We start from the raw sequence: 27,805 nt of genomic DNA on the forward strand, positions 1-27,805 counted from the left end.
TGCAGGGAGTTACGTGTAGACCCCAGAGTTCTCCAGAGTATCAGACAGAGTACTATCAGCAAGCAGAAACCACACCAGATGTTCTACCAGTGAGAATTTAATATAAAGAATTGTTAATTAGGCATTTGAAAATCAAAAAGAGAACTGTAAGTTATCATGAATGTAGCAACTGTAAGAAGCATCTGGGGTACTCCGGAAGAGGTTGGAATTATTTAATATTAAAACTTAGAAGCTTGGCTAAGGCACTGTATGGGAATCTCAGACTGACAAGGGGCCATTGGTCTGCTGATGCTCATGTCTCTGAGCCTGGGGGAGGGATTCCAGGGGCTCAGATCCAGACCCAAAAAGAAGGAGCCAGGTGTCTGCTGAGGGAGCTGGGAGAAGGGATTTCCATGCAAGGAAAATCACAAGTACAAAGGCCCTGAGGCTCTTAAGCATCAGAACCACTTGGAGGGTTTGTGAAAATGCAGATTACTGGGTCCCACCTCCAGTGTTTCAGATTCAGGGGAAGAGGGTGGAGCCCAAGAATTTGCATTTCAACCTGCTTTCAGGTGCTGCTAATGTTGTTGGTCTGGGGATCCTCTTTTGAGAACCATGGGCTTAAAAGTGTTCAAGAAATGGCAAAGTGTGGCTGGAGCAGAGTGAACAGAGGAGAGGACCGAGAAATGAAGTCAGGAGGCTACAGAGTCCAGATGGTGCAGGACTTGGCGTTGACCTGAGGGAGGTGAGGGCTTTAAGCAAAGGAGCAACATGCTCCATCTATAGTCTTCAGAGTCTCTTTGGCTGCTGTGCTGAGACTAAATGGCACAGGAGACAAGGACTGGGGCAGTGGAGAGAGAACAGTTGGGGCCATTGCAGTTATATGGGTGAGAGATAGTGGTGGCTGCAGCCAGGGTGGTGGTGGTGAGGAGGGGAGATGTGGCCAAATTCCAGATGTAGTGAAAAGGCAGAGCTGACATGGCCTGATTGCAGTAATTTGAAAGTCAGTGGGAGATAGGGAATTTGAGGCAGGGACAGGAGACCTGTGTTTGTTTTGTAAGGAAGACTATAAAGAGGGAGAGAAATGGAGGGTAACCACATAGCTAGAGGACATCATAGGAAGGAAGGCTGTGCTTTTGTGTGGTCTTGTTCTGCTTGAGAAAGATGAGAGACACACCACCATTTGTAGAGGCTGTGTATGGAGACCAAGTGAAACCCCTAGTGCCAGAGGGAATCGCAGGGAATGAGGTGCAGGAGAAGTTGAGAAGGTGCACCAGGCTGAAGGACATCCCCGATGATGTCCTCGTTCTAGTCCCCAGAGCCTGAGAGTGTGTTAACCTCCTGTGGTTAATGGACTTTGCAAGTATGATTAACTCAAGGATCTTGAGATGGGGAGAGTATCCTTTGGGGCCCATTGGAATCATAACGCTTCTTGTAAGAGGGAAGCTATAGGCTCAGAGATGGAGAAAAAGATGTGAGGATGGAAGCAGAGGTCACAGAGAGATTTGCTAATTTGCAGATTCTGCACTGTTGTTGCATCTGATGGAGGAAGGGGTCATGAGCCAAGGAATACAGGTGGCCTCGAGGGGCTGGAAAAGGGCAGGAGATGTATTCTCCTGGGAGCCACCAAAGGGAGCACACCCCTGCTGACACCTTGATTTGAGCCTAGTGAGACCAGTTCAGGCTTCTGACCTCCAGGACTGTGGGGTCGTAAAGAGGAGTTGTTTTAAGCCCCTAAGTTTGTGGGAATTTGTTAGAGCAGCCACAGGAGACTCCTAGAGAGGTCATAGGTCCAAGAGTGTGAGAAATGGTCATCAAGGAATATCAGCTTGAATAAGACACTTCTAGAAGGAAGATTTGTTTTAGTTTCAGAATGAGGAACAGGAGAGCTTTGTGCCTGTTGACTTCAGTTTTCCTAGTGAAGTAGGCTCCAAGGGCATACGCCCTATTGGGGCATTTTGTAGCTGAGGAAGTTGAGGCCCAGAGCTAGGTGACTTGACCTAGGTCACACAGCCACCGAAGACCAGAGGTGGATTCAATCCCAGGTGCTCTGCCTCCTGAGCCCACACTGTTGACCACTTCACCACAGAGCCTCTTCTGAGCAAAGAAAAGGGAGCCTTCAAAATGATAGATGGCGTGGCTCATGCCTGTAATCCCAGCACTTTGGGAGACCGAGGCGGGCATATCACTTGAGGTCAGGAGTTCCAGACCAGCCTGGCCAACATGGCGAAACCCCATCTCTACTAAAAATATGAAAATTAGCCAGGTGTGGTGGCACGTACCTGTAATCCCAGCTACTTAGGAAGCTAAGGCAATCGCTTGAACCTGGGAGGCAGAGATTGCAGTAAGCCAAGATTGCACCACTGCACTCCAGCATGGGTGACAGAGTGAGACTGTGTCTCAAAAGAAAAGAAAAGAAAAGAAACGATATATGTTGGCTGGTGGAAATGGCGTGGTAGAGCCATTCCTGCAGACTCTGGAGGTCCTGGCTGCTGGCTGTGGACAGGATCTGAAGGTTGTGGTGTTGAGCAAGCCATTCTTGCAGATGTGGAAGGTGCCTGCAAGGAGGCTGGGAACAGGTGTGGAGAGGACGGCTGTGAGCAGATGCCTGAGAGCAGAAAGGGATCACTCTGTGACTCTAAGAGATGTGGAAGATGAGAAGCTGAAGGCGGAAGCCTGGAAGCAAATTCAGTAACCTGAGATTCCACTAGCCAGGAGGGCACAGCCTCGGACCCAAGTGTGAACAAACAGTTCTAAGGCCAGGAGTTGGGGCTCAAGCCAGGGAGAGAGAACAGGAAGATCTAGAATTCAGACAGGTAGGAGAGTCAGAGTGGCAGCCCTGGGCAGGTCCCTGTAATCAGTGATAGGGCACTGTCTGCCCTCTGCTCTGTTTTTAAGCAGCCTTCCTGGCACAAGTGATAAAGGCTGTTGGTATTCCACACACCAGAGCTGGCAGGGCTCTGTGGTCCTGAGTCCTGAGTATGGAGACCTAGGGCCTTGTGATTCCAAGGGTGGTCCCTAGGGCAGCAGCATTACTATACCTGGGGGCTTGTTTGAAATGCAAACTCTCAGATTCCACCCCAACTAATTCACAACCTGAATTAGCGTCTGCATTTTAACAGGATCGTCCGATAATTGGTATTGCAGTTTAAGAAGCACTGTCTTTGCTTACAGCAGTGATTCTCAAAGTGTGGCCTCTGGACCAGCAGCATCAGCATCACCTGGGAATGTGTTAGAAATGCAGATTCTCAGCCCCTGCTGAATCAAAAACTCTGGATATAAGGCTTAGAAATCTGTTTTAAGCAGCCATGCTAATTCTAACGCATGCTCGAGTTTGAGAAGCACTGGCTTGGGACAGGATGATGTGGCAGTTAAAGGCATAGATTTGAGATTCCACAGATTCAGGTGGACTTGGTTCTGCGCCCAGATTCCTCTTTTTTCATTTGGGAAAATTAAGCAGGAATCACACCTACTTCACAGAACTTTTGTGACGTTCAATAACCTTCTCTACACAGAGGACACAGTAGAGCAGCCAGCACAGAATGAGGGCTCAGTACCCATTAGCTGTGAAGCCATCAACAGTGAATGCCTCAGCTAATATTTATTGAATTACTAGTAGAGGCCAGGCATGGTGCTGAGCACTTACTATGAATTATCCCATTTAAACCTCACGGTAGCCCTAGGAGGGAAGTCCTGGTGCAATCCCCATTTTACAGATGAGGACAGTGAGGCTTAGAGGGCTTAACTGCCTGCACAGGAGCATCAGCTGGTAAGCAGTGAGCAGGCCTCAAGCTCCAGTGCGTTGGACACGAAAGCCCATGCTCTTAGACACTTGTGCTTTACTTACCGTAGCACTGGGAGAAATGCCATAGCTGGAGGCATCCCCGGTAACGCATTTCACACCAGGTAATCGCGTAGGCTGCCCTTAAAATTATAATCTTTGCACACTAGTATTTCCACCCCGTTGAGGATTTCCACGTCCAGCCCTGTTTCCTGCCCTGGGGTCTGGGTGATGCCTCATCTGGTCCCAACTTGTTTCTGTTTTTCCTCCAACTCACCATTCTTTCTGGCCTCACGTCCCGAAACTCCTCAGTCCCTGCTCCTTCCACTTGACCATCAGTGACCTTGGCAAGGGGCAGAGCCAGCCAGCCGCCGTGCTGGGGGCTTCGTGAACATAAATACATTTAATCCTAGCCTCTGCTCCATGAGGTTGCATTACCTTCATTTTCTAGTTAAAGGTCACTTCTCTAAATGTCCACTCTGTCTTTGTGACTAAGTTAGAACAGTCTGCCTGCTGGCAGGAAGCCAGGGCTGCATGGAGAAACCGCAACCATGGGTGCAGCAATTCCCGTGAATGCTGTCCTGTTCTAGATGCATTTCAGGAGGAGACAGTTACCAATGAAATGGGATTCACACCTGCAGTAGGGACACACCCATTGGCCAGGACATCCAGCATCTGAAGGTTGGACACTGTCCTGGAAGGGGTGTGGCTTTCCAATGCCGCTGTCTCAGACAGGCCTGCCCTTTGGGAATAGGCCACCTCCCACCTTTTGAGGACTCTGCAGGAAGGTATCTCCTTGCTTTGTTTCAAGTCAGCACATATTTATGGAAATGTGCCATATGCCTGGCATTGCATCAAGTGATGGGAATCTGTAGTTGAAGGCAGCCCAGCTGAGGTCTAGCCAGGGCAGTGGACAGACATTTTTATTAGCCATTGCCATCAACACACTCTTGGGCTATTGATAACTGCCTGAAAGCCTTGCTTCTTCTGTGTCTATGCCTAAAAGTTCCTAGGTGGAAACAATTCAAGGTGATCTCTTTTGTTCCTAGGAATCCATTTGATGTATTTGGTTGTAATCAGGAGAAGCTGGGATGAGTTGATAAGGAAAATCATGCCTTTCCTGGTTAAAGTTAGGTTCTGTAGATTTAAAACATAAATCCATTCCTGTGCAAAATTAAAAGCCATAAACTGATGAGTAATCAAGAAAATCATATGGCCAGGTGCCGTGGCTCACGCCTATAATCCCAGCACTTTGGGAGGCTGAGGCAAGTGGATCGCTTGAGCTCAGGAGTTCGAGACCAGCATAGGCAACATGGTGAAACCCCATCTCTACCAAACTACAAAAAATTAGCCAGGTGTGGTGGTGCGTGTCTGTAGTCCCAGCTACTAAGGAGGCTGCAGTGGGACGATCACTTGAGCCTGGGAGGCAGAGTTTACAGTGAGTTGAGATTGCACCACTGTACTCCAGCCTCAGTGACAAAGTGAGACCTCATCTCAAAAAAAAAAAAAACAGAAAAGAAAGAGAGGTGCCTCCCACATCCTGTGGAAAATATGCTTTGCATTTGACAACCTAAAAAAAAAAGGTATAAAATTTTGAACCTATTACCATCAAATGCATTTAGATTTATTATCTAGCAGCCATTTGGTCTCCTACTCACCTAAGAGCAAATAAGGTCACCCAAACTATGGGATAGAGGAATGAAGTTAGCAACAGGCTGTGGAAAGAGGCCTCTCCAAGCTGTGAAGCTTATTAAATGATTGGGTCACGGGAGTTCATTTTTTAGAACCCCACAGGGCAATTCTACATAGCGAAGAGTGGTCGCAAACTTAAACTTTTGCCTGTGTTTAAACATTTTTCAGTCATTTTTTAAAAGCTCTTTCTAAAAGGGATGTTCAACATGGAGATGATGGTACCTTACAATTTATGTAACAAATACTCATTTGAGATAAAATTAAAAATCATTTTTCGATGCCACTTGGCACAGGAAAAAAAGAATTAAAACTAGTAAATGACCACTGCAATCACAGGGAGCTATTATCTGGCCTTTCCACTGCCCGGGCCTTCTGGATGGCCCCCATGTAGTGTATTATATGAACCGGTGCCATGGAGATCTGAAAACTCTGCAAGCCCAAATTAACCTGGAGGAAAGGAAGAAATGGGCTCTCTGCAAAACCATTTCCTGTTAAAGCCATTTCCTATTTATGGGCAGTAGTGTTATTAGTTCTCACTTGGACAACATTTTTTTTTTCTTTGCAAAAACTCATAATTATAACCATCCTCTTAAATCCATTTCCCCTTTCTTCCTTTGCCTCCATAAATCATTCTTGTATTTTTCTCCTCTCAGACCAAGAAGGTTATAACCTTGCAATTATATTTGCACACAGGATCAGTCATTATCCATTTGTTGAAATGCTTATCCTCTAGTTTAAGAAAGCATAAAATGCCGCCAGGCGCGGTGGCTCATGCCTGTAATCCCAGCACTTTGGGAGGCTGAGGCAAGTGGATAGCTTGAGTCAAGGAGTTCAAGACCAGCTGAGGCAACATTGAGAAACCCTGTCTCTACAAGAAAATACAAAAATTAGCCAGGTGTGGTGGCACACACCTATAGTCCCACCATCGGTGGTGGGAGATGAGATGGGAGGATCATGTGAGCCCAGGAGGTGGAGGCTACAGTGAGCTGTGAACACACCACTGCACTCCAGCCTTGGTGATAGAGGGAGACCCTGCCTCAAAAAAACACAAAAAAATCCCAAAAGAGTACATAAAATGGCCAAGTATTTATTACTAAAAAAGAGCTTTAAACTAATCAGGATTTTTATTCTGCTTTTCCTTATATTTCTTTGTTTCCTTTCTTCCAAAGCATATGGCAGAATAACAATATTTTTATTCTTCAAAAGAGCATTACTCAGGCTGGGCTCAGTGGCTCACGCCTGTAATCCCAGCACTTTGGGAGGCTGAGGTGGGAGGATTACTTGTGGTCAGCAGTTCTAGACCAGCCTGGCCAACATGGTGAAACCTTGTCTCTACTAAAAATACAAAAAGTAGCCAGTCGTGGTGGCAGGCACCTGTAATCCCAGCTACTCAGGAGGCTGAGGCAGGAAAATTGTTTGAACCTGGGCTGCACAGAGGTTGCAGAGAGTTGAGATTGCATCACTGCACTCCAGCCCCGGTGACAGGGTGAGACCCTGTCCCAAACACACACACACATTACTGAGATTTGAACACCTGGACTGAGTCCTGGCTGGTCTCTTTCTAGCTGTGTTAGCTTAGATGAGTCCCTGAACCCCTCCAAGCCTCTATTTCTTCTAGTAAATCGGGGAAAATGCCTGCTTCACCCATCTTTGCAATATGCAGTGAAGGTTAAACAAATTCATATTGTGTGTTAAGAACCTTTATAAACTATGAAACTCATACAGATGCCAGGCATTGATATTGCTATGAATTCCTCATGTCACTGGGACATGAAGTGATTCTGCAAAAGCATGTTTGTCCTGTAATTGAAGCTTATCTCTTCAGGGTCCCATTTTGGAAGGAAATTATAATAAAAACTGGTACACCTTTCCCTGTTAGCTTTAACAGACGATAGTGGATGTAATAGATACGCCTGCATCATCACAATACCCATAGAATTTTAGGATGCTAGGACAGAAAGGGGCTGAACACTGAAGGTGCCCAGCCTCCTCGTTTGACAGATGAGAATGCCGGGCCCCTGAGAGGCCTGTGCCTTGCTGAAGCTCCCACGGCTGGTGTGGACGGAGCCTGGGCCGGAGGCTCCTGCCCCGCCTCTCCTGCCTGGCTTCTGCTTTGTCCTTCTCCCTCCTCTGACCACTCCCCTTCCTGGACTTTTCACTTTTTCCACCCACCCCTTCTAATCTCTCTTTATCGGGAAACTCTGACCTGCAGGATTCAGCGTACAGTAAATTCTTTAAGAAAGAAGGCGGCCAGGCGCGGTGGCTCACGCCTGTAATCCCAGCACTTTGGGAGGCCGAGGCTGGTGGAACACGAGGTCAGGAGATGGAGACCATCCTGGCTAACGCGGTGAAACCCTGTCTCTACTAAAAATACAAAAAATTAGGCGGGCGTGGTGGTGGGCGCCTGTAGTCCCAGCTACTGGGGAGGCTGAGGCAGGAGAATGGCGTGAACCTGGGAGGCAGAAGTTGCAGTGAGCCAAGATCGCGCCACTGCACTCCAGCCTGGGCAACAGAGCAAGACTACGTCTCAAAAAAAAAAAAAAGAAAGAAAGAAAGAAAGAAGGCTGGGTGCAGTGGCTCACACCCATAATCCCAGAAATTTAGAAGGCCAAAGTGGGAGGATCGTTTGAGCCCAAGAGTTACAGGCTGCAGTGAGTCATGATTGTGCCACTGCACTCCAGCCTGGGTGACAGAGCAAGACCCTGTCTCTAAAAAATAATAATAAAAATAAAGAAAATTTAATTTTTTTTAAAAAAAAGAAAGGGTGAGATTTCAATGCAGCACTTCTGACATGGATTAGGGGATCTGGAGGCCTCTGTAGTCATCCAGTTTGGAGGCTGTGTTCTCAAAGTTTGGCTCACAGGGAAGGAAAACATCAGTGCCCTTTAAAATGCCACCTTGATAAGAAATATTTATGTATTTTTTACATCCCATCCCAGACTCCTAATGCCCAAAATGCCCTTCACCTTAGTGCAGCCAAATCTCAAATATCCTTTCACAAACTGTTTACAGACCCTCAGGGAGAGAAACACAACTATTAACCTACCCCACCGCACTGGGGGAGTTTAATAACTAGAGTCCATCCTGAGGCTCCATGCTTTTAATAACTCAATACCGTATAAAATACACCACAGCATGTGAACCAGGTGATACCATCACTAATCATGAAAGGCATATCAAAATTTAGCAGTCTTGAATTTTATATTTTTCATACTAACTGGCAACCTCTAACATCCAGAAACGCCCTTCCTGAGGACTGTGACCCAGAGGGGAATTCCACCGTAAGATTACTGTCTGTCCTGCACCTCCCTCATCCCATCCATAAACAAGTCAATTTGTCTTTGCCCCCCAAATGCATCCCCCATCAATCCATTCCTCCCCATGCAACAGCCTGAGTCCAAGTCATCACTGAATCTCACCACCCGGGCTCCAAACACATTCTCCTCACTGATTGCCTCGCTTCCATCCTTGCCTCCTACAGTCTATTCTCCATGCAACTACCAGAGGGATTTAAAAGCTTCATTCGTTCCTGTTATCCCCTGTTTGATACTCTCTGGGGACTTTCCACTGTTACCTGAGCATAACCCTAGCTCTTTTGAGGGGCCACAGGCCCTGCGTGATCAGTCCCTACCTTCCTCTGGAACTTCACCTCCTTCTGCTCTCCTCCATGAGCACTTAGGCCCCACTGGTTGTCTTTCTCTCCGCAGTATGCTAGAATTGTTCCCATCTTAAGACCTTGGCACTTGCAGTTCCTTCTAGCTGGGACTCCCTTTCCCCATCTCTCCACGTTCTTCTCTGTCATTCAAGTCTGTTTGAATGGTGTCTTCTCCGAACAGCCTTCTTTATCCACCCCAGCTGAACTTGCCTTCTCCTTTCCCCGGTCTTTCCCTAGCCTTGCTTCTATTTCACTTTCTTTACTGCACTTATCTAAAGTTTTTACTATCTGAAATTTTGCTTCCTGGCGGGGCGCGGTGGCTCACACCTGTGATCATAACACTTTGGGAGACTGAGGCAGGCAGCTCACTTGAGGTCAGGAGTTTGAGACTGGCCTGGCCAACATGGTGAAACCCCATCTCTACTAAAAATACAAAAATTAGCTGGGCTTGGTGGTGCGTGCCTGTAATCCCAGCTACTCGGGAGGCTGAGGCAGGTGAATCACTTGAACCCAGAAGGCAGAGGATGTTGTGAGCCAAGATCACATCACTGCACTCCAGCAACAGAGCGAGACTCCATCTCAAAAATAATAATAATAATAAAATAAAATGAAATTTTGCTTCCTACATTTTTTGCTCATTTGTTTGCCTGCCATGACAGCATCTGTTCTCCACTATGCCAAGAACTATGCTTGTCACACAAGAGGTGACATAAAGTCAACGCCAGTTTATTGACTGTTGGCCTGCCTATCTGAACACAGATACAAAAATGAGGATAGCAACTGTCCTTGCCCACCGCTGCGGGAGACAGACGGGTAAAGAGATGTGTTGCAGTTTACAACAGTGGTTGTTTTAGGAAGCTATGGTGAGGCATTGTCCTCCCTCCCAGTATTACCACACGGGCGCATCGTGGAGGCCCCCACTGGAGGCGCGGACAAGAGGAGAGGCCTCAGCTTATGCTCCAGCCTCTGCTCTGCAGGCCCAGCCCCCCCACATGTTGATCTTAGGTCACTTAGTTCCTCTTTCTGAGCCCCTGCCTGCTCTTTGCAAACGGATTAGGCTACTTATGGGACCCCTAGTAGGCTTACTGTGGGTAATGGTATGAGGCAGGTGCCTGGCACCCAGGAAGCACTCGCAGCTGCCACCTGTGATTTTCACAGCGCCAGCTCCCTTTTGGTCACCAGGCCTTAGAGATGCTGCAGGGACCTGCAGAGATGACAAGAGTCCCAGTGACTCCTGTTCTTTCACTCTTGGTCCATGAACTTTCTGTTGTTTTTCTTTTTAAGATGAAGTCTTGCTCTGTCACCCAGGCTGGAGTGCAGTGGCATGATCTCGGCTCACTGTAACCTCTGCCTCCCGAGTTCAAGCAATTCTCCTGCCTCAGCCTCCCAAGTATCTGGGATTACAGGCACGTGCCACCAAACCCGGTTAATGTTTATATTTTTAGTAGAGATGGGGTTTCACCATGGCCAGGCTGGTCTCCATCTCCTGACCTCAGGTGTTCTGCCTGCCTCAGCCTCCCAAAGTGCTGGGATTACAGGCGTGAGCCACCGTGCCCGGCCATGGTCCATGAACTTTCATCCTTCATTTTCAGCCGTTCCTTTCTCACTTCTTAACATTGTCATCAAAAATCAGTAATTAGAGAGAGTAGGGCTCTACAGGGCAGTGTGTCCGGGATCCCAGGCAGTTATGTTTCATGCAACCCACCTGACCACCTTGCGGATGTTCCTGTGGCCTAACAGGTTTGGACAAAGACATTTGCCACCAGGGGGCATTTTTCAGGCAGCATAGCTCCGCCTGGTGGTCACAGGTTTGTTACAAGGATCTGTGCCACCAAAAAAGAAAAACTACACTGCATAAAGATGCTCATAATATTTAATCCCATGTAATTTTACACCTAGGAATGTATCCTAAATGAAAAAAAGCAAAATGATATATGGGTGAACATGTTTGTTGCATTTGTCTATAATGGCAAATCTTGGAAACAAACTAATTGTGCAATAATGAGAGAATATAAATTGTGTTACATGAACATGAGAATATAAAGTAGCCGTAAAATGTTAGGTAGGAAGACATGGGAAATTCCTAACAGGATATTAAGAATTCACGCCACTGAAATGCCATGAAGGGATTACACAACTTAAATTTTGATTTTTTTTGTGTAGTGACATTAAGGGTAATTTTTTAAATTAAATTTTGTCATTGACAGTTATTTTGTCTTTTCAGTTACTCCCAATCTCTTGAAGAAACAACTTAATCTTTTATCTAACTGTGGTATTGTCTTTCATCAGTATGTAATGATAGTGACTATTATAGTGACCTAAATATGTATAATGTGCATGTAAATATGTAAATAATATATACTATGTGTGTGTATATATAATGGTAACATGTATATATATTATATATACACACAAAGTATTGGTTCATCATTTATTTTATAGCTATTATAAAGCATTCGCTATGACACAAAAGGCCACATAATATTCTTAAGATTTTATTACGAGCTGTAGAGCCAGATAGTTGTCTTTTGTTTCAATCTAGTTCTGTAACCACCTATTTTGGCTGCCTCTTTGGAAAACCAATGTAAAGTTACAATTATTCAGAAGACACTTGGGACAGTCGTTGAGAGCAAATTGATCTTACTCGCTGAGTATTCTCCTACTCAATTTATGAACTGTGGTTGAAATTAAGCTTGTCTTATAAATGGTTCCAACAGCAATTTTACTCTGCTGTTGTTTCAAGGATCATACTACATCTTACTGGTTTACACTAAGAAGTTGGTAGATTGATATCTTTATATTATATATGTCGGAGGATGTTCAGAATGCAGTTTTAATAATATTTTAGGTATTTTTATATCAGATGTGTGTGTATTATTCATGGTCAATAAACATCAGTTATTTAAAACTGTACAACAGATTATAATCCTACTTTTGCTTTTCAAATCTATGCTTATAAATTAGAAATGTCATATTCTCTTGGCCAATCATAATCTGATTATTTGAAAATTTATTTTCTCAGCTCCCTAGATTATAGGGGTTTATGATAGTGGTGTCTGCCTTTCACTCTAAAGGATTAAATGTTTTTACATGAGTAGAAATAATGAAAGTGAAACTCCAGGTGTTGTCTAATGCTATTAAATTAGCTTACATTAATCTCTGTCTGAAAAGTGCCCAAATAGATAGACTTCTGAAGGTTTACTAGAGGCAACAGGATATTTATTTCTTTAGGGACTCCATTATTGGAGCCATTTCCCCTGGTGCCAGCTGCTCTTATTATCCAATATTTTCTACAGGCCTAGGGCTTACAACAGAGAGCCATTGGAAGAATGTAAGCATCACCTCTGATTTTATAATAGCAATCGGGAATTTGGGGATTGGAGCTATATGTGCAAAAAGTGATTACTTTGCCACTTTATAGACAGCAAAACTGAGGTGTCCCCAGTTTGTGATTTATTTAAGACAACAGTGCAGTTCAGGGACAGCCCTGGAATGAAACCCAATCATTTCTGAGCCTCTAGTAGAGTGCCTGGTCCATGAATCGTCGTATCACTGACATGGATAAAACTAAGTGAAATTGAACTTTTACCAGAACTTTTGAAAACCCAGACTTCTCTTTAATTATGACAATAATTTTAAAAATCTTTTTACTTCTAAGTCACGCAAACAATAAATAGAGATTTAATGAAATGTATATCATTACAGGAATTCAATATACAGTGAATCCCATACCTTGGCACCCAACCTCCCAAAGGAGAAAGAGTAGAAATATAGATACATTTTTATCACAAATGTAATTTTACAATTACACTGTTTTGCATGTTGCCTTTTCTTGGTTTAACAATATATTACCGAGGTCATTCCATGATACTACAAAAAGATTTGCCTTATTTTTTTACTGGTTACCTATATCCCATTGGCACAGGATTCAACCTATATGTGTACTGGATCTCTCATCATAATTTGAGTAGCCCCCTACTAGTTCCCTAAGGCAAATTATGCTATAGTGGTTGTCCTTGACTCAGATTTTTGTGCACTTGTGAAATTATTGTATTAAAAGATATGTGTCATTTAATTTTTTCATCAATGTAAATAAGTTGTTTTTATTCATTTATATGTGTTTTGTCTGTTTTATTCCACCTACACAAGTCAACTTATTGCCTTGATCTTCTGGAGTTAAAGCTACTGATATTGGCACGTGATAAATAATTTTTTCCTGTGCAAAACAGTACTTTCTAAAAACAAAATAAATGATTAGCATTTTTCTTATTATTTTCATTTGAGTTTTATGTGCTCAATGTATCTCTAGCTAAGAAGTGGTAAGAATGATTCCTAGGTTCCACGTACAGCCATGCACCACATAACAACATTGCAGTCAACAACAGACCTCATGTACAAAGGTGGTCCCACAAGATTATAATGCAGCTGAAAAATTTCTATCACCTGTTGACGTCAGAGCCTCATAGCACAATGCATTACTCACATCTTTGTAGTGATGTTGGTATAAACAAACCTAATGTGCTGCCAATCATATAAAAGTCTAGCACATATAATTATGTTTAGTACATAATACTTGATAATATAAATGACTTTGTTACTGGTTTCTGTATTTACTATGCTATATTTTTATAATTATTTTAGGGTGCTCCTTCTATTTATTATAAAACAAAATTTACTGTAAAACATCCTCAGGCAGGTCCTTCAGGAGGTACTGCCGAAGAAGGCATTGTTTTCCTAGGAGATGACAGCTCCATGGATGTTACCGCCCCTGAGGACCTTCCAGTGGGACAAGATGTGGAGTTGGAAGATGGAGATATTGATGGTCCTGAGCCTGTGTAGGCTTACGCTAATATATGCATTTGTGTCTTAGTTTTTAACAAAAAAGCTTAAAAAGTAAAAAAGTAAATAAAAATTTTAAAAATAGAAAAAAGCTTTTAGAATAATGATATAAAGAAAAACCATGTTTGAACAGCTTTACAGTGTATGTGCATTTTAGGCTAAGTGTTATTACAAAAGAGTCAAAAAGTTTGAAAAAATCAAAAAGTTTGTAAAGTAAAATGGTTATGCTAAGCTGAAGTTAACTTATCTTGAGGACAGAAAAATTTTTTAAAATAAATTTAGTGTAGCCTAAGTGTATGGTGTTTCTAAAGTCTGTAGTAGTGTACAGTCATGTCGTAGGCCCTCACATTCATTCATCATTCACTGACTCACCCAGAGGAGCCTCCAGTCCTGCAGGCTTCATTCGTGGTAAGTACCCCGTGCAGGTGTACCGTTTTTTATCTTTTATACCGTATTTTCACTGTACCTTGTTAATGTGTAGATATGTTTAGATTCACAAATACTTAGCATTGTGTTATAACTTCCTACAGTATTCAGTACAGTAACATGCTCTACAGGTTTGTAGCCTAGGAACAGTAGGCTACACCATATGGCCTAGGTGGGTAGTAGGCTATGCCTACACTCCATGATGTTTGCACAATGATGAAATTTCCTAATAAAGCATTTGTCAGAACGTATCCCCATCATTAAGCAATGCATGACTGGACATCCATATATGTATATATGTATGTGTGTGTGTGTATATACAACAGTGTTGTGGTGGGGTTTTCATTGTTGTTTTATTTTGCCAGCATTTATCTTCACCATTGTTATCTAGAGTTTTAAAATCAGAATATGAACTTTCCTACTATAAAAACATCTAAATTTATCCTCTGAGATATATTCCATGTTATGTTAGTTTTTTAAAAATGTTCTTCCTCTCTTTTGGTAAAAATTTTATTGAGATATAATTCACATACCATACAACCCACCCATTTAAAGTATACAGTGTGGTGGTTTTCAGTATATTCCGAGTTGTGGAAAACTGTCACCACAATCCGTTTTAGAACATTTTCATCACCCCTGAAAGAAACCCAGATTCTTTATCTCCCATCCGTAATGCTGCCATCCCTGTCATTTAAATTTTGAAAGATATCTTTTCCCTCCAAGGCAGCTGTATCAGTTATATTTCACCTAGAGTCCATCGAGTGACAGTTTCCTTATACTCTTCCTGTATTATCAGAACATTTCATCTTTATCAGCCTTGTAGGTGAAAAATGATTGCCTGCTTCCATTTGCAAGGGCACTGACCGTCTTTTCATGTTCCTTGGCCGTTCGTGTCACCTCTCAGTGAGCTTCTTGGTAAACCTAAATACAAGCAAACACATCGATGTCACTGCTTTAGTTATCCCATCCACAGGTACATGATACGTGAGGCAAAAGCCACTATGAAGCTACTGCACATTGAATGTTAGAGGCAAGAGCACTTTGCAGACAGGCCCCGTGCACTGGGAAGTCCACATGGAGCTTGTTCCCTGGGCTGCCCTAGTGAGCAGCAGGAGCCTGTGTTTTTGTCTGTAGGGTGACTCTGTGCTTTCTCTCAATGTAGATAAAATTCTTGCTTCTCTGCTTGACTTAATTTGACTTTGTGTCAATCTGTCAATCACCGTTTTTAAATTGACATTCTATGGTCTTTGTTCTATTCTCTTAACACCCAGTCATCTCAGGATAAACCTATCTTTGTATATCTACCTCTTACCTCTTCTGTGATTCCTAAGAGCTTTGTTCGCTAGCTCAACTCCCTGGTGGAATCCTGATTACTTTTTCTTAGTTGGAGGGTCTTTAGGGAGAGCTGGAGCTCGAGTAAGCTGGGGTCACAGAACTCCTGGGAACAGGCATGTCCTCACCCCTGCCACCCACACCTGAGCCACATTGCCTATCAGTCATTGTTCATTAAGTTCCTTGTGTGGGGACTGTAGCCTCCAGTGATCAGAGGAAGGGGAGGACCCTGGGGGTCCCCTGCCACAACCTCAGTACAAGGTACCACAAAGTCTCTGACCAAGTCTGCCTTTCATACTAATAATTATTAGCAGACAAGCAAAATGTCAGCTTCCTACCTGTGCTCTGAAGCTTGGTGCATTCTATCTCTTTGTTCCTTAGAAATACCTCACCTAAAAGATCTACTTGCAGCAGATGTGACAATTATATATATATAATATATAATAATTATATATAATATATATAATAATTATATAATTATTATATATATAATATATAATAATTATATATTATATAATTATTATATATATAATATATAATAATTATATATTATATAATTATTATATATAATAATTATATATTATATAATTATTATATATAATATATAATATATTATATAATTATTATATATAATATATATAATTATTATATATAATATAATATATATATAATTATTATATATAATATAAATAATTATTATATATAATATAATATATAATTATATATAATATAATATATAATTATATATATTATAATATATAATTATATATATTATAATATATAATATATTATATATATTTTATATATATATATAATTGGTCCATTTGGGGTATCACATTGGACCATTTTTAACACCTTGTCTTCTATACCACAAAATTATTTTCAGCATCACCATGTAATAATCAGTAATACACATTATTTTCCTGACTCACTACATAAATAATTTAAAAAGAAGAAATTTCCATTTCCACGATATTATTTAAATTTATTAATTGAGAAGAATTCAATGCTACTTCTGTAATATTCCTGCCAAACAGGCGTAAGCTCAATGGGATAAGAAGAAAACATCAGATGCACTAAATTCAGAAACATTCTACAAGATTCCTGGCCAGTTATCTTTAAAATAGTGTCCAGGTTCTAAAAGTCAAGGAAAGACTGAGGAACTGTCCCAGCCTGAAGGAGACTAAGGAGACAGGAGCCTCCTTTGGTGCAACTTGTCATTCAGGGCTGGATTCCTTTTCTAGAAAGGACGTCATCGGAGTAACTCGTGAAACTGAAGTAGGTTTGAGCACTGGGCAGCACTATTGTAGCAATGTTTCTTTCCTGATTTTCATGACAGTGCTGTGGTTAAGTTGGGGAAAGCCCTTATTTGTAGGGAATGTACATGGAGAGATATGGGGTTCATGTTCAGCAGGTCAGCATCTTACTCTCAAATGGTTCCAATTATACAATAATGTCCTTGTACTGTACTTCTATGTTTTCTCTGTGTGATTTAAAAAATAAAAAGCCCTCAAGAGTTCAAAAACCTGAAAGGTAAGTCACTGTAGCAATTGTTCAGAACTTAGAGCAACAAAAGCCTTTTTTGAGGAGGAGTCTTTTTCCATCAATATTGTTTAGAATTATTGGTGCACGGCGCTAATCAAAAGCCAGGGGTCTTTTAAAGTCAGTTTGGTTTTCGCTTGTAAATTCTCTACCTACAGCTCATCTCCTTACTGCTTACACATGGAATGGAACAGCTCCAACCACCCTGCCCTCGGTGGGCCCTGATTGCATTGGGAGATCAGAGTCCTCCATTAAATGATGGGATGTGGGACACCGGCCCAATGGAAGCCCTGGGGTAGGCTAGGAAGACCACTGGGGACAGTGTTAGGCTGCTGGGCTGTGTGAAGGATGTTAGGACACACCCTTCACACAAGGGCAAGGTGCCTGTGTAATATCTAGCGAATCCATCACTTATTTCACCAGAAGAAGAAAATGTTAACATCCCTTATGCTAATTAAACTTTTCAGAGCCAAATGTGGCAAAGAAGCCCTTTAATTAGCTGCCTCTGTAGTGTGGGACTTCTGATTAGGGTGTTTCAAATGCTATCTAGCAACCTTGGATGTATATTCCTGTCATCAGTAACCACCACTAGGGTGTGGATTACAGCTAATCAGCACCTGTACCTGCTCACTCTATTTTAACGTAAATGCCAATGTCTCCCCAGTTCGTAGCACAGAGCAGCGAGCATGGTAGACCTTTGCAGAATGTAAATGATGTGTGTGTAGCTCGGCATTTGCATTTGGGTGTGTGTGGAATCAGTTCCATTTGACCTAGACATAGTAGATTGTCAAGGTCTTGGAAGCAGGTGTGCAGCTCAGGGAGAGGTCTTTAGAATGGAAGCACTTGGCTTTTGCCCACAGCACAGCGGAGGCACAGACACTAAGAGCAGGCTTGGAGGGTGAGCTCAGGCAGGAGTGATGGTGGCTGCTGTCATTGCCTCATGCCCTGTTGTCAGCTGGCACACCTGAAGCAAACCACGACTCTGTGATTAGGGGTGGAGTGCCTATGCAAAAGAGATACCGAGTAGAAAACTTCACGGTACCTGAAAGGAAACCCCCACACCTTCTCTGAGATCATCCTGTTTGGCATTTTAGCTAGAAGAGAATAGCCTTAGGCACCAGGCCCTATTCCTATCTCCAGCTTCCATAGTGTGCAGCTCTCAAGTCTTGATGGACGTTGAGAGTCACCCAGGGGTTTTGCTAAACGTTGAGATCCTGAATTCCTGCCTCATGGGCTCTGATTCACCCAGGGCGTATTTCAGAGTCTACATTTTTACCAAACGCCCAATATTTTTTATGTCTGTGGACCACGGACCTTGTGACAACCTGCCCTAGAGGCCTTGCAATCAGAAAGCCCAGATTTGCCTTCCCAGCTCCTTCTCCAGCTGCTGGATGACCTTGGGCAAGTCTCCAGACCTCCATGAGGCTGCAGCTTCTCAACATCCAGGGTCTGTTGTGAGGATCTAATGGGTGGAAAGGAAAGCACTTTACAAACTGTGTAGCCCTGCAGAAGTCAGAGGACCTCGCCCTGTTTATTACGCCAGCCTTGATGATCTGACCATGGAGGCTGAGTCCTTCCCATACCTCCTACGGCCATTTTTTAAAGAAAGATCTTGTGCTTTGCGCCCAGCCTTCCATACAGCAAAGTGCGAGAAACTACAAAAGGAGAAGGAGGAGCTGGAGAGGCGGTTCGAGGACGAGGTGAAGAGGCTGGGCTGGCAGCAGCAGGCCGAGCTCCAGGAGCTGGAGGAGCGGCTGCAGCTGCAATTCGAGGCGGAAATGGCGCGCCTGCAGGAGGAGCACGGTGACCAGCTGCTGAGCATCCGGTGTCAACATCAGGAGCAGGTCAGTCTGCAGTGTGGCTCGAGCTCTGCTGTTGGGTGATGCAGGTGGCAGGTGGCGGGGATCCAGTGCCACATTAGCAAGAAGTCCTATTCAGTAGGTGAGCTTTCCGAACAGTTCACTTTCTGAGTTGCTTTCTCCTTTCTCCCCTCTCCTCTCTTCTCCTCCAGCCACTGTGGCCTCCTTCACTCTTCCTCAGAGTTTTCACACTTGCTGTGCCCTCTGCCTGGAATGCTCTCCCTCTAGACAGTGCATGGCTGCCTCTTGCCCTCCCTTCCAGACTTTTCTCTAATGTCACCTTGCTCAGTGAGACCTTTATCCAAAATTATTATTCCTCCCCCAACCACATACACACTCTTTCTGTCCCCCTCCCAGTATTAGTGTTCCTTCAGCACTTATCACTAACACATACATTTTGCTTTTGTACCTTATTTATCATCTTTCTATTCCATGAGGACAGAGAGAATAACAAGCAAACATGTATCTAGCACTCGCCCTACACCAGACACTGCTCTAAGCTCTTTACAGGAACTGACTCATTTAGTCCTCGCGTTCCCCTAACGAGGAAGGTACCATTCTTATTCCCATTTTACACGGAAGAAAGCCAAGCCCCCATGGTTCAATAATTTGCCAGAATTCACAGAGCTGGTCATGGAAAAGCCAGGGTTCAGCCAGTTTGGCTCCACACCCCTGCTGTCAGCCACTAAGTTAGAATTGCCTGCCAGCTCTCCTGCTGGATCCTGGCACCTGGATCCATGCCTGGCAGAGTACCACACAATATCCATTTGCTGAATGAAAGAATGAATGCCCATGGTTAACCTTCGCCCAGAAACCTTACTGGAGAGGAAAATGCATCCATGGACTAACCAGAGGATAATTCCCGGGGAGCTTGTCAGTATGAAAGCTAGAAGGAGGCAGGTGCTGCCACCCCCACGGCAGCTATCTTGTCCATGACTGCCGTTAGCGCTGATGAGAGGCAGGCGGACGATTCAGTGTACCCCCCCGCCCCCCGCTTCCATGAGCACTGCTGCTCCTTTCTTTTCTCTTGTTTCTAAGTTCTCCAGCTCCGATGGCTTCGTCCCCACCCTCTAATTGGTGTGTTGCTTTATATAGTGTGCTTATGATATGCTTAAGGTAAGTTGACATTTGTGAAGAGCACCCTTTAAATCTCACTTGACATTCAGGTTAGTGTCGAGTGGCCTTCATTGTCAGAAACCCTTGGGCTACCCTCCTCGGCTGCTTCCAAATGGACATCTCAGATGACAATACCCACCCAGCCCTCCCACTGCCCCAGAGGAGGCTTGTGAATCTTAGGGGACCTGGGAGAAATTTAAGAGTAATACTAATTACTGTCATTGTAATAAAAACCTCTCTTACTTTATGGCATTTTGTTCTACACAGTATCTCAGGTTAGTCATTCTTCTTTCCTAGAGGCCTATAAAAGCCAGACACACCTCCGTTTGAGGTGGGTTAGACCATAGAGACTAGGAAACAGAATAGGTTACAGCTAAAGTTACCTGTTGGTGTTAAGATGAGAAACTGAACCCCCGGCGTCGTGCCTCCCAGTCTGTCTGCATGTAACTCCAGTCAGTAGACATTTGCACGGCCTGCTCTCTACAGTCTTACTCATTTTACGGCCGCTTTATACATCTCAAACCTGGTATGAATACCAGCTTGTTCTGTGCCTCTGTATCTATGGGCTATTCATTCCCAGTTTTACACAGAACACGTTTATACCCATATTTACCAAAGGCCTCTGATCTGAAGGTCTGAGTTGGTTGAGACGACACCAGAAGGTGAGGAGGAGGGGAGAGATGGTCCGCAGGCAAGAGACCCTGAACGAAGCCTCTCGTGGTGGTGCCCTGGAGCTGAGGCACGGCTGAGGGGAGCATGTCCACTCAGGGGCCAGGACGCCTCGCTGAGGCCTCACCTGTGCAGAAGCATGTGCCGAGAGATGTGCTTCACCTCTTTTTAAAGCCGGGACACGGCGGTCTTTTAGAGATTTCAAACTGGAGCGATGAAAGGAAAGAAGCCCTTGACTTTTCCACATGAAAATGACTTACATAAGCTACCTGGGCATAATTCAAACACTCTCTGTTGTATGAGAGCCCTGCGCTCTGTTCATGATCCTTTATGATAGCAAAAGCCATTTATTTATTTACTCATTCACCTGTGCAAAGAATATTTATGGAATGTGCATTGTATGTACGCAAAGCACCATGACAGGATACTGCAAGAGATACTAAGATTTATAAAATGTGGGCTTGCTTATCTATCCACTGAGGCAGCTTCGAGATAAGTGCCCAAGGAACTGTCACACAGGTGAGAAATGCAGACAGGGTGTGGAGGAATTGAGAGTTTCACATCTTATCCTCACAGCTGGAAATGTCAGAAATCATATCTGAATGCTTTACATTTGACTGAATCTTTCCAACACAAACCCATTGCTTTGGGGGAACCGGAGAGTGAAGCCTGTGAATTATTCAGGCCCCTGATTCTGCTCCTGCTGCAGAACGTTGGCTGTTTCCCCAGGCTTCAGTTTCCCTAGCAGAGAACATGCAAGAAGTGAGGAAGATGAAATGCACCCCAGGCCAACAGTCTAACTACCAGATAGAATCAGTGTTTCTGTTTAGTGGGAGAGGAGACTCAAGGGTGTGACTGAGATGGAGATTAGGATGATCCGTGGTTTCAGGGTCCATGGTGGACTCTCCACTCTTGGGGCCTCCTTCTCAGTGACGGTTGCATTGGGCAATGCTAACCCCACAGATAATGACATCTCTGTCCTTCTGCAACCTTAAAAATCAGGTTCACTGGCCTGGCATCTCCTCATGACCCAGTGGCCCCCAACATCTGGCAGCAGGGGCAGGTGCTGCTTCAGTTCTGACACGCAGGATTTTCTGAGGCCGCAAATATCACTTTACTCAAATTGGGACTCGCCGGCCGAGGCAGGCTGACCTCCGGCTTTGCAGCAGCACCTCTGTCGTGACAAAGCCAGCCAGAGCTGCTTCTTGCTTGGCCCCCTGCCATCTCACAGGGCATGGGCTGGCTCTCTGCCCACGGCGTGTGCTCCGGCTACACAGGTGGGTCACTCAGAGAACTGGCAGAACACCGCTTCTCAGCCTGCCCTGACACTAATTGAATCAGAATCACTGAGGAGGCCTGGCAGCGGGTTGTTTTTGGGCCCTCCCAGGGAATTTCTGTGTACAGCCAGGGCTCAGAACTGCAAGCGTCACGGGAGCTGCAGGACCCTGCTGGCTCGAGTTAAGGACCTGAGGGAGGGGCGCTGAGGGGGACCTGAGGGGGTGGTGTTGCCTCTTGGCTTTCTTAAGTGAGTTTAAAGACAAGGTATAACTCTTATTTTAAAGGTGCAATTATAAAGGTGTTTAACGTGTGAAAGCCAGCTCTCCTTCTGTAGCAAGCTGCACATTAACAGATGCCAAGTTGCCACAGCTTCCCTTTGTCAAAGCACGCAAAACAGACTCACTGTAAACACACACGCATTTTCCTTTTTTGCCCCAAACATGTTCGGCCCAGCTTCCAGCCCTAGTTTCTGGGCTGCCTTTGGCTGTCCCCACACATAGGCAGCCACAGAGCCTGGCATGCAAAGATCAGGCTTGTGACCTTTGACCCATTCCTCCAAGACCCTAAGTTTGTCTTACTCCACAACTTGCTCCAGAGCCACTCACTTTAGGGACTGCCAGTCTGGATGCGTGATGATTCTGCTCCATCAAGTCTCAGCAGAGATTCCTCCTCCATAGGGAGCAGCAGAGCTCAGCCTTTGGAGTTTAAATTTGCTTTGTCTCATATCCAGGATACACCTATGCTTTCGTAAGGAAATCATTTTAGACTAAATGACTAAAGGAAGAGCATCCCAGGATTAATCCAAATGCACAGAGGCCATTTTGTCCATCATCTGCATTATGCCTCCATAGCCCTCCTGCAGAGCAGGCTCACAGCTGCCATGCAGCGGAAACCACATTCTCTCTAATCAAATAGAAAGAGATCCCTGGGGGCCCTCGTCTCTCAGCACCAGAGCCTGCCATCACAGCCCAGAGGTTCCATGCTCCGGGAGGAGGCGGTGCAGTGGAGATGGCGCCTCTGTCAACACCTGCCTGTGTGGAGGGCTGCAGAGGGGCAAAGGCACAGCCCCGCATGGGATGACAGCAGACTGGGAGCTCTGGCATGGCTCTGAGCCAGTGTCCAGGATACTGTAAGCCTGGACCAAGTGAAGGAGGGCCCCCTCGTTATCTAAAAAGGAAAGTCATTAAGAGCGTGGGAGAGAGTGGGCCTGGGCAGCCTCCCTCTCTCTCATCCCATGTAGGATGGGCGCAAATGGGAGTTTAATCTGGTTTGGGTTTAATGAGTAAAGCTGAGACAATGTAAAACACACGTTTCTTCATTTGAAATCTAAGTCTTCTCTAAGTGACTTGCCAAAGCCCTAGATCATTGCATTTTGTAAATGGCTAAATGAAGTCAACCCACAGCTGTATTCTTACCTGTCTGAGAGGGTGGTCTTCCAACCCTGTGCTCTGCTGTCCGTCAGCCCAGCTGAATAGCAGGCAGCTGCGGGAATGGAGTCGTGTCACAGGGAACAGCTGGTTTACCATAGAACGAGAACTACTGCCGTGTTGACAGACACCTCCATGGCCCAGCCCAGAACTCTGTCTCTGAGGAGGGAGGAGGACAGCCCAGTGGTGGTCTAAGGGGCCTCACCAGGGTTCTAAATGGAAGAGAAGGATGCTTCAGCCAGCCCGAGTTTGCCATAGGCCATAATGGTCGAGCACTTTTATCTTTGATTTGGTGATCTTCAATGCATAGAAAGATCTTGTGCTTTCCTTGGGTCAGCTTGTTTAAATCTCCTCCAATTCCTTCTGGTTCCAAGGTCCTCTCAGGCTGGGAATTCTTATTGGCTGCTTCCTAAATGTGAACCTGTGCTGTAGAAAGAAGCCAAGAACCATAGGAGAAGACGTTATATGGATTAATACTACAACAAGAAAGAGGATGGCCAACAGTAGACAGCTCCTTCCTCTTTGAGATAACATTTTTTAAAAACCATAAAGTTGCATGAAACCTAAATTACTAAAGAGCGGGGATTATTGTGTTCAGATTTTTTTGACTCATGGGCTCACATTAGTTTCCTTCCTAACATACTGGGCATTTCTCTAATTCCATATGAACTTTTAGAGTTAAGAGATCAGTATTTCATTCATAAAAGCACCTCGGAAAGGTTGTAAGGAATATATCATGCCATTACATTACCCTTAATACAATGGGCATGGTATTCCATCACCAATGACTCAAAGGCATACCTTCCAGCAAGCCAGAATGGCATACGTTGATGCCACAAACACAGTGTAGTACTGCCAGTCAGGGCACGTCCACCTCCTGAGACTCATGGGACTCTTCTGAAACTTAGTTCTTCTGTCTGTCTTTTCTGAAACCACTCATGATCATTTGTGTAAGCACCGAATAAATTAGAATCACGCCAAGGACCGATGAAAGGTTTTTTGCTCTCCTGAACTGTGTAGCAACCCTCCAAACAGTGTGTGGGGTGGGGGAGGGGGAAGCGGGGGCCTGTGTTTTTACAGTGTGCCATGGCCTAAGTGACACCTGTAATGGAGCAGAAAGAAAAGATATTTCCTTTTTTAAACCAGTGATTTATTTTTCCAACAGATTGAAAGGTTTTGGACAAAGATTCCATGAAAACCTCCTATAAACAGGAATTGGACAATTAAATACTGTTGTAATCAGCCTTTCTGCTGGTGGGTTCATAGCTCTGAGCTTCAAGTAAATACGGTTTGATCAAGAATGGCCTTTAAATGGGAGTGAGCCATTGTGCACCACGTCCGTTCTCACACTGCGATGCAGCTTTCCTAATGCCATGGGTCTGCTGTAGGTTTTGCCCAGTGATATTTGTTTTAGTGGATGAAGTTCTCATTTACTATAAGAGAGAGAAGTCTGGATAATTGTTTGATGAAATCATAGTATCCAGAATGGGAAACCACCCTTTTTTAAAACAAATATATCCTCACGTGTCAACTTCACAATCAGGCTTCCTTTCTTGGGGAGAGCCCTTTCTCCATTCAGATCAAAGGTTAGCCTGTGAATTCTCCCCCAGAGAAATGTGGGAGCCCAGAGGTGGCTGAATATGACCAGCTAGAAGCCATGTCTTCTTAACTGGGCCACCAAGGAGCTTCAAGACCAGTGCACATTTTCTAGTTCAGTGGTTTTCAAATGCCAAGTTTTGATGCAGTATTAGCTTGTGAAATAAATGTAGTGGCCTCTAACTAGCGTTTTGTAAAACAAAGTAAAATAGAGGAAACATTTTTAAACCAGATTTTTCCAAATGGAAGGGGAAGTTTTGTTTTTGTGAAACTTTGGCTTTGGGTATGGTTATGTGTGGGTGTGTGCACTGTGATATTGTGTACAATGGTGATTTTTACAGTGGATCACTGACAGAGAATTTGGATAAACACCGTTGTAGTGCATCCAGGAGAGATTTGCAATCATAGGGAGAGGTCGTTTTAGACAATTACTCCTGCAGGTCATACATTTGAAGTTAAAACAACAGCCACAATGACAATAACAAAAACAGTAAACCTGGTAGGCAGGCAGGTGAGGGGTAGGGGAGGGGGTCAGGAAACATGAAAATGAAGAATCCTGGACTGGACTGGCTGCACTACTTGCGATTAAACTGCTAGACGTGTTCCTGCAGCTGGGAGGCAGCAGCCCTTCCCAGGAGCACCACATTGCCTGAGCAGAAGGTCCAAGTTATAATCTGGTGGGCAACCTTGTTTAAAAACAGACACACAGACCTGCCAGCCTCACCTGGTATTGGCGAGAGAATCCTAAGGTGTTCGTTGCTAGTCTTGCTTGGGGGAGGTGAACACAAAACAACAGTGCATTAGAAAGAGCCTCGCCTTTGGAGTCAGACAGACCTGGGTCTCACTGTTAGCTCTGCCATTTATTAGCCCTTGGGCAAAACGTTTCACATTTCTCTTAGCCTCAGTTTCCACATCTGTCAATTGGGCATAAAAAGATACACTTCATAAGGTGGCTCTGAGGGTTAAGTAGAGTAGCCTATCGCGGGCAGCCTAATAAGTATTCGTTCCCTCCACTTACCTTGTGTACTGTAGCTCCCCCTGCCACTGGGAAACAGACCACCTTGTAGGGAGGACACTTTTCTTTTCCCTTGCCGTCATCACTCATAGCGGTGCAAGCGCGTCGACAAGCAGTGGGGAAGGGGATGGTCCAGGAGCCACACTCAGGACTCTAAAGAGGTACCTCAGGCAGTGATTCCCTGCCTGGAGTTGGACCCTCCTACAAAGAGCCAGGTTGTGGCAGTGACCTACCCGTGATTCCGAGGGCTGCCACATCACCACCAAAGTCCAGCTCTCCTGCTTCGGCACAAGGCTGTGACTTGTCATTGATGTTTTGGGTCACGGACCTTTTCCACTCACGGAATTCCACTTCTGTTCTCCAAGCAGCTCTCTGTCTAACCAGTAACTGCGACTCTCCTCCAGGTGGAAGATCTCACCGCCAGCCATGATGCTGCTCTCCTAGAGATGGAAAATAACCACACAGTTGCCATCACAATCCTGCAGGATGACCACGACCACAAAGTCCAAGGTAGCTCCCAGCCTCGTGTGCAGCAGGCGGGGTGGGTGGTGCAATCCGAGCCTTTCCTGCTGCAGATGTGTGGAGCCCCCCTTCCTCTCTTGTCCCTCCTTTCCTGTCTTTCCCTCCTGGTGCATTTTTTCCTGTTGGCTCCTGGGAAAAGAAGAGATAGGAATTAAGGATCCAGGTAGTTAGGTGCTTCTTTCCTCCAATGCAGTTATCCTCAACCTTGCTGAATACTGGAATTCCCCGTCCCCTGGGGAGCGGTAACAAAAGACCAATGCCAGCCTCAGTCCCACCCCAGGGATTCTGATGTCCTTGGTCCATAGTGCAGTGTAAACATCAAGATTTCTTAAGACTCCTTAGGGGATTCTAATGTGTAGCCACACTTGAGGGCCACTGTCTAAAGCAGGCATGGAAATAGTGCACTTTTTTTTTCTCTTTTTTTTTTTTTTTTTTTTGAGACAGAGTCTCACTCTGTTGCCCAGGCTGGAGTGCAGTGGTGCGATCTCAGCTCACCGAAACTTCTGCCTCCTGGGTTCAAGCGATTCTCCAGCCCCAGCTGGAGCCTCCAGCCCGAGTAGCTGGGATTACAGGTGCCCACTACCACACCCGGCTAGGCTTTATGATGTTTATTGCCTTATAAAAACAAATGGAAGCCCCGGCATGGATACACTTTCTTCATATTTATGATGTTCTTCGGGCCACTGCAGCATCTGGTTGGATTGGGGTATCCAGAGCTTACACTCATAGACCACATTCACCGTGGGTGTGCGTTAAGTCTCCAGATCTTTCTTTCTACATTTTTGTAACTTTGAATTATCTTTGGGTTTTACGTGGGTCATAACAGCATCATTACTAAGTTCCAGTGAGATTTTCCTTTGTGAAAGAGGCAGCATTTTACACTTTCACATGCATTTACATTAATACGTACAGTTTATTTTTCAACTTTCTCTCGCTTTACTTTTCCCTCCCAGTCAGCTGGTTGTTAAAGTGTGTATTAAAGGCCGGGAGCCGTGGCTCACACCTGTAATCCCAGCACTTTGGGAGGCTGAGGCAGGTGGATCACCTGAGGTCAGGAGTTCAAGACCAGCCTGGCAA

General features: G+C 44.7%; 1 protein-coding gene across 10 annotated transcripts in view; it reads left to right on the forward strand.

Annotated features, from left to right (window-relative positions):
* MTUS2 (microtubule associated scaffold protein 2) overlaps positions 1 to 27,805 on the forward strand; it is a 694,372-nt gene that overhangs the window by 650,166 nt on the left and 16,401 nt on the right. For all 10 annotated transcript variants that reach the window (XM_055359741.2, XM_055359737.2, XM_063697237.1 and 7 more), the window contains 2 exons: positions 18,876 to 19,090; positions 26,611 to 26,716. In XM_055359741.2, coding sequence (XP_055215716.1) covers positions 18,876 to 19,090; positions 26,611 to 26,716 — 321 coding nt within the window. The remainder of the gene's footprint in view (positions 1 to 18,875; positions 19,091 to 26,610; positions 26,717 to 27,805) is intronic.

Source organism: Gorilla gorilla, chromosome 14 (assembly GCF_029281585.2).
Source record: "Gorilla gorilla gorilla isolate KB3781 chromosome 14, NHGRI_mGorGor1-v2.1_pri, whole genome shotgun sequence".
Classification (NCBI taxonomy): domain Eukaryota; kingdom Metazoa; phylum Chordata; class Mammalia; order Primates; family Hominidae; genus Gorilla; species Gorilla gorilla.